General features: G+C 35.3%; 1 protein-coding gene across 1 annotated transcript in view; it reads right to left on the reverse strand.

Moving 5' to 3' along the window:
- GPR158 (G protein-coupled receptor 158) overlaps positions 1–19,123 on the reverse strand; it is a 453,369-nt gene that overhangs the window by 398,879 nt on the left and 35,367 nt on the right. The window contains exon 2 of the mRNA XM_073885618.1: positions 16,795–16,900. Coding sequence (XP_073741719.1) covers positions 16,795–16,900 — 106 coding nt within the window. The remainder of the gene's footprint in view (positions 1–16,794; positions 16,901–19,123) is intronic.

Raw genomic sequence — 19,123 nt, forward strand, 5'->3', positions numbered from 1 at the left:
CAGGGCAAAGAAGGATGGATATGGAGCAAAGAGATAAACTGACAACTGGCACAAAGAGTACATAAAACATTTAAATCTGTAGATTTCTGCCTCTGTCACGGAAGATTCAACTTGAAAGTTCACTAATAAAAACCACAACTCTCTTTTAGCTTCAGATAAAAGGATAATGAAAATACAACTAATGAACAGAAGCTCAACTCACCTGAGATTTTACTAGTAAAATGTCACATCTCTGTTTTTAGACTTAATTTGTGGGCTTGTAGATAGCATAATTGAGATATCTTAGTAAAATATATATTATCTAATCCAAACTACCCAGATATAGTACATATATAAAATATCTCTCATTATATTCATAAAATTGCTTACTTAGAAGTATGTGTGTGCACACACATACACAAGCATACACATACATACCCTTATTAGTTATCAAAGAAATAGAAACTGAAGCAAAAATTAAGCACAAATTTTATAACCATCAGTTGACAAAAAATAACAAACGTCCCATAGTGGAGAGAGTAGGGGGAAAAGGGAAGGCTAAAAATTGATGAAGATAAGCTCCTCCAATTATACATTTATATATACTGCAAAACTTGCTGTCAAGAAAATAATCTAATTTTTAATTTGGCGGTTTGGTTGTGGAGGAGAATTTAGCTGAATAGTGTTTGAAAAGTTCTCTATTTTTACGTCAAAAGAAAGAATAATGCAGTTTTTAAAAGCATCATGTGTTTGTTCATTCTTTCAAATCTAGATCAGTGACAAAAACACTTGACAATGGCAAATTGACAATAATCACTAGTCAATTCGTAGAGCCACCTATTCCAAATTCTTTATACCCATTTTACAAAATGCATCTATCACAAGTGGAAAACAATAGAAACTAAAGCACATAACTAAGTCATTATGGCATGCACAGAGTTTTTATTTTATTCTAAAAATAATAGTTGATTATAGTATTTGTGATAATAGAAGTTCCCTAATAAGAATTAAAACCATCCATTTTAATTGAACCTCTATTCATTTTTAATTAGAACTGCTTACAATGAATAAATAAATCAATGAAGTAAATTTTAAATGTAGTGAAATATAAAACAAATTAAAGTTAGACCTATAACCTATGTATCCAGGAAGGTTTTCAGATACAAGGAAGCGTATCATGAGTAACTACTCTCTGCCTGGAATTTTCCATTCCTGAAGTAAGATGGAGAACCTGTTAAGCTATGGTAGAATTCATCTAAATCTTTCTTATGGGTGTGATATAGTGACGACACCAGTGACTATAAGAGATACTCTATTACAAGAATATGGTATTATGCATGAACTTAAACTACAAGAACAGCCTTGACAATAAGATATATGAATGGGTCACAGCCTTTGCCTTAAGGTACTCTTCCATCAGCTACTGACTGGTGCAAATTCTTAATTGAGATGTAATCTATATTAATTTTTAAGAATATCTGAGCCTCAGATTCCTCATCTATAAAACTGAAATGATAATAAGTATCTTCTCAAACTGTTTAGAGGATTAACAATACCTTTATATATATGTATAAATATATATGTATATTTGTATTTATCTACATACATATGTATATACACACATACACATATGACAGTGAAAGGGCAACCGATAAAGTCAGTTATTCCAATTGACAGTAATGAAGTCATTTTAATACAGCATTAGAGGTGGCACCTTGGAGAGAACCTGCTCTGCCATGCAGCTTCTTGCCTTCATGGTACTTAGTCTACCAGAAAAGACAGATATAAATACATAATTATAAATAACTAACAATTTCAAGCATACAAAGTGCTATGGAAAATAGCTACTATTTATAGAGAATGTACTGTGCAAAGCATTTTACATATATCATAGTATCACTCCCATCTAAAGAAATGGGAGCATAGGTTAGGAAACAGGCAGTCTGAACCCAAACCAGCACTTTTAACTATTATCCAACACTATCTCAAAAAAAAAGGTACTATGCAATACTGTACATACATTTTATATGATGTTATAATCATGAATCATTTTTTTAATCACACTGGCAGCAGTGCAGATGATGAACTGGAGAGGAATAAAACAACACAGGAGAGTACTGGAAGCATCCAAGCGAGAAATTATTAATACTAGAACAAAGTCAGCTGTAGTAAGAATGAGAGAAGAAAACAAACTGATGAGCTATTGAGGGAGAATTGATAACATTTCCCAAGTGACCAGACGTGAGAGTGAGGGAAAGGGAAAGCTCAACACACTGCCACCCGAGAGACCTGGCTACTGAGCACTTTTATAACTGAAGATTTAATCAACCCTGACCCAGGAGAAAAGGCACAGGATTTCATTTCCACTCCTCCCCATTCATCCCCATTCTTAGCTACAACACAGGCATCACTGTTACAGAGGTAACAAAATATCAGTGTATACCAATCAAATATTTAAACTATTTAAAGAAAAATCACTGAAATCTTTCACTAAAAAACAAAAAAAATGATCTGGAATCTCTATTTCAACAAAGAAATAAAATACTACATTGACTTCATTTTACACATATACATGGTATTCATTTGGTCCTAAGAATATCTTGATTGAACACAAAAAAATATGGTTACTGAATTCACAATCTGTTAATTAAAAACAAAAGTTAAGTAGCTTACCCAATGATAGAAGTAAAATTTCAGACCAATCCTCAGAAGAAAATTTTCAGGCATTAGTTGATTATGTCTTTACCTAATTAACAGCATTAGCTAGACAGACACATTGATCTTTTATCTTTAGGGCTGCAGAATTCTACACAATTCTGCATGCTTTAGCATGTAAATGATTCAATTTACATTTAAAATTCCAATATGAGGGGCGCCTGGGTGGTTCAGTCCTTAAGCATCTGCCTTCGGCTCAGGTCGTGATCCCAGGGTCCTGGGATCGAGCCCCGCATCGGGCTCCCCGCTCAGCGGGAAGCCTGCTTCTCCCTCTCCCACTCCCCCTGCTTGTGTTCCCTCTCTCGCTGTGTCTCTCTGTCAAATAAATAATAAAAAATTTTTAAAAATAATAAAAAAATTCCAATATGAGGGGCGCCTGGGTGGCTCAGTCAGTCAAGTGTCCGACTCTTGATTTTGGCTCAGGTCACGATCTCAGAGTCCTGAGATCAAGCCCTGAGTCCAGCTCTGTGCTCAGATGGGAGTCTGCTTGAGATTCTCTCTCTCCCTCTCCCTCTATCCTCCCTGCACTCATACTCACTCTCTCTCAAATAAATAGTTCTTTAAAGAGAATTCCAATATGAAAGTTGGAAGGGTAAAATACAATATATTCTATCCTTTCACATTTTGGTCAAATTTGTTAAAAAATTAAATCAAAATGAAAAATCTAAAAGTTTCTTTTTTTAATTCAAATTATCTAAGAAGTAAAATAATATGTGATGACTTTTACCTGGAATGTAGTCACTATAGCTAGAAATACACATGAAATTTAATATGTGGTATTTTTTTTTAGACAAACACTGGGCTGAGCTCAGTGAGGCCTGAGGCTGAAAATATCAAGAGGGAAAATGGAGGGCAGAGATGGGGTACAGAAATCTGTCAGCAGAACCACCAAAGTAAGAAAGAGAAAAAAAGAGAAACCAGGAAGTAGAGTCAATGTCAGAATTATACAGTAGCTTATAAATACACTAGATCAGACCTCTCAAACTTTTTGGTCTTGGCACCTCTCTACACTCTTGAAAATTATTGAGAATCCCAAAGAATTTTTTTTATGTTGGTTATATACATTGATATTTACCACCTTGGATATTAAACCTGAGAAATTTTGAAAATATTTAATAATTCATTTAAAAATAACAATAAGCCCATAACATGCTAACATAAACAATGTATTTTTGAAAAATAACTATATTTTCCCAAACAAAAAAAAAATCATTGTTTTACATTTCTGCAAATCTCTTTGAAGTCTGGCTTATAGGAAGCCAATTAGATTCTCATATTTCTTTCTGCATTCAATCTGTTTCTGTATCATATCTTATGAAGCCTCTGTACACCCATAAGAGAATGGATAGTTCAAAAGGCAAATAATGTCTTTGAATTATTATGAAAGTAGTTTTAACATCACAAACTCCCTTGATAGGGTCTTGAGGATCCCAGGGGTCCTAGGACCACACTTTGAAAATGACTGCCTTAGACAAACATATTTTAATAGGTGACAAATCAAAGTGATTTGCAGACCAGCGTAGAAACAAAGCCCATAAGCACAGTGGCTCATTTAACCCCTATGCCCCCTATGAATTTGGGGCTTCAACAGAACTAGAATTTCAATGGAGCCATGTTTGTAGAGACCATTATCCATTATCCTATCTCCAAATGTAAATACAGAATCAACTCTATAGAATTTCCTCCAGGTAATCATGGCACTGTAAGCACCAGCAGGAAAAACTGCTTTTGCCTGTATAAAACAGAGTGTACTGACAAGCCAATAGTAAAATCTACTGAAATAATTATATAATCAAGATTAGGTCATGGCTTTACTTCAATACAATAATTATGGTAAGATAATAGAAAGCACTGCTTAGGGACAGTTCACTTTCCTGAAGAGCTATAATGTGAATATCCAAACATTTAAAAGAATAAAAAAGATACTACTTTCTGGAGACAGAACATGAAACTAAAGCCTCTTAAAGTCTCCCCCAGACTTATGAATCCTTGAGTATTCTTATCCCATTGAAATGGGCTCTGATACATCTGACATTTCCCTCTTTGCACACTTTTCTAATTGATGTACAATAATTGCTGTAAATATCCATTTACAGTTTTCCTCGTTTTTCCTTTTAATCCTTCTTTTCAGTGTTTGGGTGACACTTCCAGCCCCTACTCTGATTCCTGTTTCATCAGGTTCCATTCAATGTTCCCTGCATCTCTCCATACACCTATATGTGAGTTTACACATTCTTGTGCATTATAAAGACAATAGCAACCCAAACTATGAATAAGCTGAGAGGGAAAACACAATGACTTCAAAAGACAAACAGTTTTGAAATAGACATTTGCACATTACTTTGAGGGCAAAAGCACTTAAGTTATTGCAATACTTTATCTTCTGCTTGTATCATCAACCACCCACTCGCTCTCTCTCATTCTATAAACTCTGGGGAGGGAAAAATAATGCTAAATTGAAACTTGCCCTGGATGAATACACATAAATGACTTGTTTAAGACACCAAAAAAAAAAAAAAAAAGAAAGAAAATTAAGAAGGTGGTAAATAAGGCTTTTTCGTTTAAGAGAAAAAAGATATCAAAGAATAGAGTTTAACTCTTTAGAATACAGTCAGTTAAAGCTTTCTAAATCAGCCAAGGGCTGTAGCTAGGCAACATGGTTCTTCACTGTGCTCGAAAAGGGGGCTGCGAAGCATCAGTAGCCTCATTTCTCACTGAAAGCTTTGACAAGTTTCCACCATATTTTATATAATTGTAGCAGAGGGAGTGCCAGATTACATCTGATTTGCTGTCATAATGGGATTTTTTTCCCACATAAGCTAATGATGCAAAGCTATATTTAACCCCCCAAAGTCACCCTCAAGCACTTACTGTATATATTCTGATTGCTTCTCACATCTAGAATTGGACAAGTAGCAATTTTTCTGCTACTGAATATGACAAAAGCAAAGGTTTAATAGGTAGATTTTTTCTCCTGATTGGCTCCATTATAAATTTAGCTACATATTCCAAATATGTTCACTAGCTTCTCTCACCAAATTGAGAAGATCAAGAAAGTCTGCTGCTTTGAGTTCGTATGCATTGGTATATGCAAGTCAATTCTCTTGCCCCAGCCCACTCTAGTTTGCTGAATATGCTATTCATTTCCAACCTTTAAGCTGGGCCCCACTCTAACCCTAGATCACAGAGAAGTTTGGAGCATTTAAGGTGTTTGTCTTCAGCAACAGTTTAGAGTCTAAAATGTATTTATATACAATCATAAATATAGTGGATCCCTTTGATATCTCTGTACCCAGTGAGCTGCAATCCTCCATATTCACCTTTGTTTTATTCCTCCGTTCTGATGTGTATTCTAATTCCCTGCTGGAAGCAGGTCCCTTCCCTTAACACCTGCCCTCTTAGCTGATGCCCGAACAGGAACGTACAGCCCTCACCAACCTTTGTCTAAGGAGATGGATCATATCCCTTGAATCCTGTTTCAAACTGTACATTTCTACCACCCCAAGTCATGCCATACTTTGAAACAAGAGTACCACCACTGGCAAGAAACTTCTGATGCAGCCACTCACACACCTACAATATGGAACCTTCTGTATATTGGCTCTAATCCAAATTTGTATGTGAGCTTGCCACACATTTCGGAAATTTGTTTTGGCCACCTGAGAATTAGATCAGGTCTACATGTAAGATTCCAGCATGCCCCCTAGCTAAGCTCCCATGGGTAAAACTAAACACCAACAGTATCAGCCATTTGGCCACTACCAGTCAGTAATTCTCTTTCCAAACAACCAATGATCACCTATACAGTAGTCCCTCCTGATCTGTGGGGCATATATCCCAAGACCCCAGTGGATGCTTGAAACTAAGCCCTATATATACCATGTTTGGTTTTTTTTACTATACCTACGTATCTATGGTAAAGTTTAATTTATAAACTAGGCACAGTAAGATATGAACAATAATAAAAAAATAGAACAATTATAACAATATACTATAATGAAAATTATGCGAACATGTCTCTCTCTCAAAATATGTTATTATATTCCATTCCCCCTTCTTCTTATGATGATGTGAGATGATAAAATGTCTATATGATGGGATGAAATGAGGTGAGTGACAAGCATTGGGATGTACCGTCAGGCTGCCACTCACCTTCTGACAACAAATCAGAAGGAGGACCATCTGCTTCTAGACCACAGCTGAATACAGGTACCGAAACTATGGAAAAGTGAAACTGCCGGTAAGGGGGGACAACTGTACTATCTTCCTATAATTTAAATTCCTGACCTACCATTTCCTGGTTTTATGACCTTAGGTCAAGTTACTTAAAACCCTTTTAAGTCTTAGTTTCCTCATCTAGAAAATAGGAACAAGCATACCTAGTTCACAGCATAATTATTAAATAAATATGTCTTATATATATGTATTCTCAATTTTTGAACAATTCTGATTGTTAAAATGTTCCACTTACACTTAGCTAAACAGAGCCTTCTGTTGTCACTACTGGCTTACTGATAAGTCACAGTCTAGCTCCTGGGTCCTTTGACAAAAAAAACATAAATAGTCACATAATAGCTACTTTCATGTTTGAAAATAGCTGTCAGATCATCCCTGGGTCTTCTAACTAGAAAAAAATCTTTAATTTGAGTCTTCAAAAAACAATGTTTCAAAGCCCTTGCTAATATACTATATATTCAATTTCTATATTCCTTGTCACACTATTTGAGGTATTTTCTGTTAAGTTTAGAATACAGTGAGATGTGAACCTCTCAACATCTCAAGAACAATCTATGACTAAGACTGGTTTTGCTATTGCTGTTTTGCAGCCACACCATATTACTGACTCATACTGAACTTTCAACGGTTCTCCCAAATATTATTGTTTACATGTGCTACAACTAAACCATTTTATTCTTCCTATGTTTGAAAAGATAGATTTTTGTACTCGTATTCAGGATCTTACCTTTGTTCCTATTAAGTTTCATTCATTGATAGAGATGTCCATTTCTCCAACTCAGCAAAATCTCTTTAGTCTCTGATTTTTAATGTCTGACGTATTTGTTATTCTTAATTACTTGTCTCCTACATCATTTTTCAAAGAATTGATGAACTTTCTGACCAGTGCAAGGCCCCAAATAAAACTCTATAACAAACTGCTACAACCTTCACTGCAAGTTAACATCAGTCCATTCAGTCACTTTCTATATACAGCTTTAGACTTAAACACAAATCCAAAGCCTAAGCTTAATTCCTCTCTTCAATGAGAGAGACACTAGATTTTCACAGCTGTTAATACAATGCCTATGTACCCTGTCTAAAGTGACACTGACATAGGACAATATCCCATAATCTCAGCTACCCAATTCCCAAAGTTAAATGTACTTTGTAATCTAAGACTCCCCGTACATGCTCACTCCTAATCCAAAGTAGATTTATCCCATTATATGTTTCCTAGAAAATAACAAGAAGTATAAGATAGTCGTATTAAAAAAAATATGCTCTGGGGCACCTGGGTGGCTCAGTTGATTAGGCATCCAATTCTTGATTTTGGCTCAGGTCATGATCTCAGGGTTGTGGCAGGCCTCCGTGCTCAGCAAAGAGTCTGCTTGAGATTCTCTCTCTCTCCCTCCCGCTGCTAACTCACACGTGTGCTCTAAAATAAATAAATTTCAAAAAATGTGTTCTGGAATCAAACAAATCTGACCTCTAATTCCAATTCTGCCAATTACTAACTGTGTGATTATAGGCAAGTTATTTAACCTCTCTAGTCCTACCTATCTCATCAGTAAAATGGGGACTACAAAATTAATGCATGTAAAACATGCGGAACAAAGCATATAGAACAATTCTTGACCCAAAGCAAGTGCTACTAATTGGTTGCACACATTATTTTTTTAAAGATTTTATTTATTTATTTGAGAGAGAGAGAGAGAGAGAGAGGGGAGGTCAAAGGGAGAAGCAGACTCCCTGCTGAGCAAGGAGCCCGATGCAGGACTCAATCCCAGGACTCCAGGATCATGACCTGAGCCAAAGGCAGATGCTCAACCGAGCCACTCAGGCGCCCCTAGTTGCATACATTATTGATATTAATATTAAAAAGAAGCTTTATTTTTAAGATTTTGATAAAATCTCTTGAATTGAAACAATACAAAAGTGAAACCCATCCACAGTCTTTACTGTGGATTCATCCATTTCCAACTGTAACCTTTGATTTGGGGGGGGTTGGTTGTTTGCATTGACAATCCTCACTGTGAGCCAAAAAGGAAAAAGGAGTCTCTGAATATAACAATCAATCTGCCACCTTCTAATAGATACTCTCAGGATTCTTCAAATTGACTCTCTCCATCCTCTTCTTCCCAGCTCCATAAAGTTCTAGACAGAGGTACCATGAACAATGAAAATATAGATTTTTTTCCTTTGAGACTGCATGTGCCCTCTCCCTTTCAGTCTACCCATCTTCTACAAATAATAGGTACCTCATACAAATCACTCTGCACATAATTCCCACAGTTACAAATTTCACTTCTTAAAATTAAAAGGGCTCGTTTTCAGGGGAGAAAAAGGTTGGCTGCTTCTTACCAGTTTTCTACTCATCTACTAATACATTCCAAAAAGACTTTCTTATATAATGTCACTTCTCTCTATCCCAAAATTCTTATTAATCCTTAATCCATGCTGGAGGACTTCATTCTTTTCCCTATTATATATCATGGATATCATTCCATGTCAACAAACAAAGAATGATATCATTTTAAATAGCAATATAGTATTGTATTTTTTGCCTGCATCATAACTTATTTAACCAATTCTTTATTGTTATACACTTAAGGTGTTTCAAAATTTTTATTACAATAAATAATATTGTAATAAGTAGTCCAGTACATATATACTTATGCCAGTTTTTTATTATTTCCTTATAAAGCTTACTCAAAGTAGAAATGAAAGAAAAAGAACAGATGGGACAAAAAAGAATGCAATTCTTAATGGTGATATGTTTTTACCATATTTCTAGAAAGTTTGAGAAAAATTTGCATCCCTATCAATAATGCATGAGAATGTCCATTTTGCAAAAAACCTCACCAACACTGAGCATTATATATATATTTTTTTTACTGTTTGCCAATTAAATAGGTAAATTCTTGCACTTCTGGAAGATGTGCAAAGACTTGTCTTTTATGATAGGGATTATTCATTCCTGTGTCTCAAAAATTAATGTATGGTATTTTAGTCCCTTAGCAAAGTTAGTATTTTAAAAAGTTAAAGTCAGTTGATATATTTTTAAGCTCTCTGGTTCCCTCTAGAATGAAATGATTTCTTTTAAATTATGGATTTCCTCTGTCGTGTTTAGCACTGTATATCTCAAGACACTAAAACAGTGCCTGGCATATAGCAGGTACTAATAAATATACACTGAATGAATGAAAAAAATGAATTTGAATTAATCTATTAGAAAATGTGTCCCATGTAAAAGAAAACATGTCTTGTTAATTATAATAATAAGGGTCAATAAGAATAATTGTTCAGCAAACTTTTAAAGTGGGTCTCAAACAGAGAAGCCTAGGATACCATATTTAGAGGTGAACAGGCTAAAGTCAGAACTGGGTAGCATGAGGCAATGTTCGAAAGAGCAGCCCAAGATATGACCAGAATCTAACATACAAACCAGCTTTCAACTAGGCATACGGAAAAACCTAACAGTCTTCCGATAGTGATTTTGGATCTTCCTATCAGTGATTCCCTTCCTCCCCTTCTCCCTCTTCATCTCTGTCCCTACCCCCCTCTTTCCTCCAACCACAAGATGGCAATAGCCACTGTTGAACTCTTGGCTCAGTTGCTGGAAACACCTTTCTGTAACTGAGAAAGCCAGATTTCCCTTAACAGACTTTCTAGGTACCCTGGTACTGTTATTTGGGAATAGTAACCCTACTTTGGGAACAACTCCAGAATATCTAGTCCAAATAACTCTTAGGAGCATACTGAAAAACTCTGGAAAATATAACCAGTTTCTAATAATTTAAGAAAGAAGGACTATGTAACAAAATCAAACAAGTTAGGGCTTTACGAACTTCAGAAACAAATGGGGATCCATATAGTAGTGGTATGGCCTTTTTTTGTTAAGCCTAGTAAAGCAAGGATAATTGACTAAACCAGGGACTATTTAGCCTAGAAGAAAGAAGACTTAGAAGCAGACTGACAGCAATCTTCAAATATCTGAATGAATGACTACTAGGAAGAAAAAAATTTTAACTCTATTTTTGGGCAATCCCAGTGGGAGAAATCAAAAGCGGTGGCTGTATGTTACAGGGAGGCCATCTAGCAACAGAGTGGGCTGCCTCCATTAATTCAACAAATGTGTCAGGTACTGCTAAGCATGAGTGAACACCTGATCATTGCCCTATATTCTAGTAGGAGGGTATGACTTCATGTTAACCATATTTTGTATTAGTAATGAAGGGAAAAAAAGTTTTACTACAAATACAGAACAATGAAAATCTAAAAAATTGCCAGTATTTACTTTTCTCCATTTACTGAAAGATATTTACAGTTTTCAGTGTAAAATAATGGCATTAAAAAAATAATTTGCTAGTTTCTCAAGATTTATTTTCAACTGAGATAAGAGAGTAGATCATAAGAATGCCTGCATAAGCCAAAATTCAAGTTTGTCCTTAAACGTCCCTTAGTGGATTTGAAGGCAGTCTTACTATTAGAGGAAATTCAAAGATTTGAAAGGTTTCAATAATCTATGTCTTTCGACTACACTGTAAGCTAGACCATATTCTAAAACACAGCTGTCCACTACACTAGTCAATATGGTAGCCTAAGTTACATGTGGCTACTATACATTTGAAATCAGCCTAGGAAGGACCTGAAGTCTTCATTTTGTTTAATTTTAACTGCTTTACATTTCAATAGCCATCATGTGGCTAGTGACCGCTATAGAAAACAGCAGAGTTCTAGAGATAGGTTAACAATAATATTTGTAATGCAGAACCTTTCTAGAGAAAAGAAGAGATTAAAGAGAAAAGAAAAGTTTGGTGAGATTGCAGCCACAAGATGAGAACTAACATACAGCTGTTTCTATGCAATTTTCACTCAGTCAAATTGAGTTCAGTAAGCAATCTCTGGAAAAGTACTCTAAATCCTACTGCAGCCAAATGAGTAAGCTGTATTCTGTATATAAGACGGCTTCCAAAAGAGAATGATTGACTCCTTCTGCTTTCCTTAGATTTTTGCATTAAATTTTTTTCTTGCACACTAAATGACATCTTTTCTTACATCTTTAACTTTCTAAAAATATATCTTTAGAGATTAATTAACTTAGACTTAATGGAGTAGTAAAGAGTTACAAGTGGAGTCCCATCTAACAGTAGAAAAAAGAGATATCAGAAAACCATCTTAGAACTATATAAAACCACTGGCTGAGCTGACAACACAACCATTCAGGTGATTCTAAATAGAACAGAAAATCTGATAACCTCAAGAAGTGTTCTCCAAAGGCGAGGACACGAGAGGTTAATTGACATGTGAAAAGAAAATAGAACTTCTATTTATATTTAAACTTTTTATTTAAAAAAATAGGAAATCATTCTTTACTAATTTAAGACTTGGAAAGACATTCATGCTCTTACTCAGTCCACATGTCATATGACCACAAGACTGGTAAGTCACTTGAGGTATCCTGAAGGAAAGCTAGGAGTTCCCAGGCGCCATTATTGACAGTGGTTAACTGGTTCCTTCATCTACTTTCAAATTTCAATGTATTACTATTTACATCTGACCATCTAAGTGGATTTACAGAGTATAATATTTTAAATTGTAAAGCATTTACAGTTCTTCAAAATGAGATGGTGTGTGACCTGGAAAAACTTTTCTCACACAAAGATTTTCTGATTATCTCAAAGGGAACTACTTGTTTCTAAACTAAAAGACTAGTAACGCATTACTCTTTAAAAAAAAAGAAAGAAAGAAAGAAAATGTTCCAAATTTGCTGACCTGCTCCTACAATGACAAGTGGTTGTCAGTAGTGCCTATGCAGCAGGTATTTCCAAAAATACATACAAGCTGTTCCTTCAAAGTAAAAGTGACAGTTTAATAATCCATGAGAAAGCCGTCTGAAGTGAGCATTTTGAAAATGTGCATTTGGAAATGTTTTCAGTGTTATGTGGTTTTCATTGCCAAAAACTATAAATACTCACTAACCACAGAGTTTAAAGTTGGAAATAAAATCTCCTAATCTGTTTGAAAATATTCCTCACAAAAGTGTGAATGGACTTTTTAACCTATTCCCTTAAAATATTAAAATTCCCAGCTTTTCAAATAGTTTGTAAGGACCAACTGACATCAGGTTAGATGAAAGACTGCCAGCTGAATTTTGCAAAAACCTGTGCAAAACTGGTACATGGAACTGAAAAATGAACACTGCCATTTCGCAAACACAATCAACAAATTATTTCTTCAATTTGGAAAGACATATCCTCATGAGGCATATTTTCAACCATGACAGACATTAAAACAAAGTACAAAAATAAACTGAACTTAGAGACCTCTGAATCATTGCATTACTAAATATTAAACTAAGATTTCAAAAAATGAAGCATAATTGTGAATCAGTTAATTTACTGTTCTCTTTAAAAATATTTATAATATATAATCTACATTAAAATATTATTTTAGGAACGTCTGGGTGGCTCAATTGTTAAGCATCTGCCTTCGGCGCAGGTCATGGTCCCAGTGTCCTGGGATCGAGCCCCACATTGGGCTCCCTGCTCCGCGGGAGGCCTGCTTCTCCCTCTCCCACTCCCCCTGCTTGTGTTCCCTCTCTCACTGTGCCTCTCTCTGTCAAATAAATAAATAAAATCTTTAAAAATATGTATTATTTTATCTTTATCTCAACCTAAGTTTTCTAATTTATAATATACAGAATATATAAATATAAGAAAAACTCATACTTTCTAGATTAAAAATACACATATACTATGGGTGGATACTTAGAGCATTTTTACTAATAGAATACAATCAAAAAGTTTCAAGGCCACTGTCCTATTTTAAATAGTGATTTTTAAAAATTCTTATAATGGAAACAAAGCAAAAGAAAACCTTTAAAACAAAAATGAATATCAATTTATTTTAATGTTTTTAATAAACTATCTGTAAGAGAGGATTTTGTGTACTCAGCACAAACAATGATATGAAAATAGGCCAGGAATTATTTAAATGAATGCTGACAACATGATCAAGTCCCTGTTGCAATGATCTGGATCACTTACAAAAACAGCCAGAATAATCCTGCAATCCAGTTCAGGATGTCGGTTCAGATCCTGTTTTACTATGCCCTTTAAAAAATACTTAGTGGCCTCCTAGTTCCTGTAAAGACCCAAACTCATTGAGAAATTATTTTCCTCACTAACCATTCCATGCCTTTCTAAAATGCTCCTGAGGCTTTTGTCCTTGGCCACATGCTACTTACCTGTTTCCAACATCAGACTCACTGTTCTGGTTTAAGATACCCTAAAGGCTAAAAATTCAACACACCAGAAACATTTTAAAAGTGAAAAGATGCCTCAATATAACTAAAATGTGTGACTTCCACTAGTATTTATAAAAGAAGAATGTTAAACATTGGTAAGATAAAACCCACAATAAACGTGATAAGTGTCTCTGTTTCTAATGATATGGATATTCATAAAGATAGGCCCCTACACCCTACAAAGATCATGTTAACTACTTCCCAAAATAAGCCAGTTTACACAGGGATCTTTGGGGTCCATAACAGAAAATATGTGAACAAAGGAGAGCCAGTGCAGATGAAAAATATCCCGAACAAGTGATTTTTCTTTGTTTCCCCAAGCAATAAAAAGGTCAAGAGAAGCCAGTCTTCATCTCCAACTCACGTCAGTACAGGGAAGGACTGAAAGACCACTGCTAGTCCCTAGACTGAAGATGAGGTATGGAATTGTTGCAGATGCCTAGCGTGACCAGCACCAACTACAGGACCTCAGAAAAGCCCAACAAAACAGTGTGAAGAGCTCCAACAGCAGCCCTAGTCAGACTACCTACCAAGGGCCTCCAGGGCCCAGCCCAGAACACCAACGTCTCCCACTCCCAATTCTAGCACATGGGAAGGCAAGGGGGTGAAGAGAGCCAGAGTCTAAATCAAAATATGCATTTTGTACATCCACTGTTTATTGATGTTATTATTGATCACTGAGCCTCTTTTAACAATATTTTCAAATGAGATTCATTGAACTGTCAGTAGTCTTATAGGATATGTTTTCCCAGTTTTTCCTATAGGAATCTAATAAGTATAATGCTCATATATACAATGCAAAATGTTACATATTTCAATGTAATTCTTCTTAACCAGAACAGAGGATAATATTTTATCTTGAAATAACTTAGTCTATTTGAAACTTTTAAAAAGACACAACACCCAGAAAATTAATAATCCTGGTACAATGAAAATAAACCAATCTTCCAGAAGGAGAAAGAGATTCTTGCAATATAACCATCTAGTCAAACAGATGTGCTATAAGGAAAAAAAAAAAAAAACTACACCAAGATCATTACTGAAACAAGGCTATACAGAAATGAGCACATACAGATCAATATCCACACTACAACACCCATGCAGAAAAAAAATTCCACCCTAGCTAAAAGACAAACCTAAATGGTTATATGCTATTGGCACAGAGATAATAATCAAGCTAAAGATGTTCACTACATCAGTGATTGAAATTCGTATCTTTAGAAATGCCAGGACCATCCAAAGGGAAGTGGAAACTCAGAAAAGTTCAAAATCAAAAGAACAAAGAGTGAAAGGAAGCAAAAAGAGGGCCTTAACTTCTATGAATTAACAAGACCAAAACATTTCACTTACATAATTTGAGTCCCCATTTGGGGGTGGGGGGAGTGAAGGAAGTGAGGGCTGTGTGGAGGGCTGGCTATGTGGAGCTGTACAGAAATGTGGGAGGCGGTATGGGGATATGTGGGAATGTATAGGGGGTACTAAGGAAGTGGGAGTCACAGAGATATGGTAGGGATGTATGATGGATTTAGAGGGATGTGAGGAATTATGAGGGTTTCTAAGGGTTTTAGGGGGTAGGAAGGTTGAAGGATATTGTGGTGGAGCACTATGTATTGAATCATTATGTTGTACACCTGAAATTAATATAACACTGTATATTAACTCTACTGAAATTAAATAAAAATAAATAAAAAATAAAGAGCATTGTATCAGATAGAAAAAAATGCACTATATAAAATCATCTTTCTCAAGAACAAAAATTAAAATTGAAGATTTAAATTACTACATTTATGGCAATCTCCCTGTATTTTAAATAAATTAAGCTGACTTTCCTCACAAATTCATGAACTCAAAGTTGGTTAGCCCAAATATTTAATTAAGATCAGGAGTTTTATAGTACAGTTGTTTCACAGCATTTTGGGACCTGAGAGATAGATTACTGAAAATGAAATCAGGATGTCATCACATTTCCTCTTTGAAACTACAAAAGACAAGTACCAGTCTTATTTCCAGAAGTATGATCTCTATGCCTGTTTCTTTACCAACAAGAGTCCCATGAAATCAAGCACAGATAGGAACTGAAAATTGAAAAACATACACAAATATACATATTTCTTATCCAGGTCCCTGAATAGTTTTCTCTTTGTTTTCAAAATTTCCCTGCCATACTTTATCGCTTTTCTAGCAGATGGCAGTGTGTCTGAATGTACAGCATCAGTGTTTCCACAAGCATCATACTGCATAAAAATGTGCAGAATCTGGTTGACCCCTCCTGGGTTTCTCACGTCATGGCTATTTTCTAGCCCATTTTGAAGAATGGGTCAGCCTTTGACTAACGCCAAACCTCGAACATATTTTTAGTTTCAGCTTTCTCTTAGTACCCAAATGAACAGTTATTGTGCACAAAATTTTCTACCCCTCTTTCAGTTCATTTGGCAACATTCAGAACTGCATATGAGACTTTTTTTTCCCAGTAAGATGTGTGTTGTTCACTTACCCACATAAATATAATTCAATTCTAAAGTTATACATTTCTGAGTTTCTGATTTCAGAGGATTTTATCTTCACGTTCTTACCTCTGAATTGTTAAGGTGACATTTGTGAGTTCCTGAAAACCAGCCATCACTTGAACATTGGTCAATGTCCACTTTCTGAAGATTTATGTCAACTTTCATAACACCCCTTAAAAACAGAGAAAGATAAGAACAAATTAATCTGAGGCTCTACAATTTCTAATTCTGTATTCCATCCCAGAAATCAGATAAATCAACATAAAGAGTGCACTAAAAATGTTCACATTGCCCACTCATATTCAACTAAAATGTACCAAGTGAAGATAGGGACACGATACAACAGAATCAACAAGTATTAGTTTTACCTAAGTCCCAAAAGGCATGGACCCTGTATTGTTCCCTGTCTTCAGCTCCCTACATAATGCCTGGCACATAGAGGTGCTCAATAAATATTTGTGGACTGACTGAACTCCAGGTAGTATTGCTGGTAGCATGGTAGCAAAGTCAACTCTAAAATAACACCTGCTCCCAGTACCCCTTCTATTAAAGTAAACCAAAGCAAAGCCCTCATCTCCTTTCTTTCTATTCCAATTTACCTATGCGGGACCAGGGATGGGGTTGGGGTGGGGGGAGAGCATCTCTTTCCTCTGATCTTCTATCACAATGACTGTAAACAGCACTTTAGGTCTCCCAGTGTTCCACACCAGAGATTTGCACCATCTACAGAAGTGCTGATTAACATTTTTCTTCTCTTAAATCTAGAAACAAAAACACTGCATTTCACTTAGCCATTTGAGAAAAATCACTAAAAAAGAGAACTCACAAATTCAGAGCCAAAAGCAAAACTGCAAAGAAAGCTCCAATTTTATCTCAAATATCTCTATTTTCTCCAACTAATCTTCCTACATTTTCCTAAGATCCCTCTCTTCTATTTTTCAGCACCATGAGCACTACTAGCAGCAGAAACATTTTTCCTACAGTGAACGGTCACACCTTGTACTTCATTAAAGTAAATATTCTGTGTCCTAGGCCCTAAAGCTCAAATCTTTGTAATGTCATTTTTCACAAACTTGAGTAAAGTATAAACACCTCATTAAAATCCACTAAAAGTAAAAACACATTTTTAAGGTCTCCTCTTCCTAATTTAAACTATTTTCATTATGTTTTATTAAATATGTACAAATATAAAGTTAGGTTCAAATTTTTCATATTATAGTTCTTGTAGCTACAAAAAACACATACAAAATTATAAAGTAAGTGCAAACAAAATTATAAAGTCAACAAAATTTAAATTTAAAATATTAATTTAAAAACACCAATGATTATGTTTTGCCAAACTAAATCACCTCTCACAACAGGAATATGGTACAGACTTTAGCAAGCCTATTTTACTACATGCTATGACTCATTTCTCTCTCTTCTCCTTTTAAACTATTGTGAAATCTTCTGACAGAGTAGCTTACTGTCATTTCAGCTTCAGTTAAGGTGAATAAGTCTTTTACATTTTTAAAGGATGCCTCTGATTTTTTCTTATTAACCTGCCACAAAATACTACACTAAGTAGTGCCAATATGCTCAAAAGAGATACAAAACAGACACACCAAAACCTCCTGTTAGTATTTGGTTACCCAGCCAGCCCAGAACATGTGTAAGTTAAATCTTCAGAGGGGGCGCCTGGGTGGCTCAGTTGGTTGAGCGGCTGCCTTCGGCTCAGGTCATGGTCCTGGAGTCCCGGGATCGAGTCCCACATCGGGCTTCCTGCTCGGCAGGGAGTCTGCTTCTCCCTCTGACCCTCTTCCCTCTCGTGCTTTCTATCTCTCAAATAAATAAATAAAAATCTTTAAAAATAAATAAATAAATTAAATAAATAAATAAATAAAAATCTTCAGAGGACCACTGAAATGAAAACCTAAAAATTATCATAGAAAACTTACAAATCCTTCAGAGAAATAGACTTCAGTTTGCAAACTACTACTATTGTGGGCCATAATTCTATAAAATGTCTGTTAATGTGATAAATAAATGAATTCCCAGGTAACCTAATGCCTTAATCCAGTTCACTCCCTTGCTCTTTCAACAAGTATTTTTTATCTCGTATGAGCGTACCACTATAAGAGATGTGATGGAGGTGAACAGCATAAGCCAAATATAAAAATGTCAGAATGTTTAATGGAGAAAAGATGGTAAATTCTGGGAAATTTGGAAAGTTGTCATTTGGGGAATATCAGATATTCCATAAACATTTGTTCATTTTTTGACTGCCTTTACTAGCAGGGCTTTGAATAAAACTATGTTCCACATAGGTCATGCCAATCACGCAAACCCACTCCAGGCTCTACTTCATGCTCTATGAAAAATAACATACTCATTTTTTTCATTCATTCAATAAGTG

The sequence above is a fragment of the Callorhinus ursinus genome, unplaced genomic scaffold, assembly GCF_003265705.2.
Source record: "Callorhinus ursinus isolate GAN/ISIS: 27379988/994484 unplaced genomic scaffold, GSC_fseal_2.0 scaffold63, whole genome shotgun sequence".
NCBI classification, from domain to species: domain Eukaryota; kingdom Metazoa; phylum Chordata; class Mammalia; order Carnivora; family Otariidae; genus Callorhinus; species Callorhinus ursinus.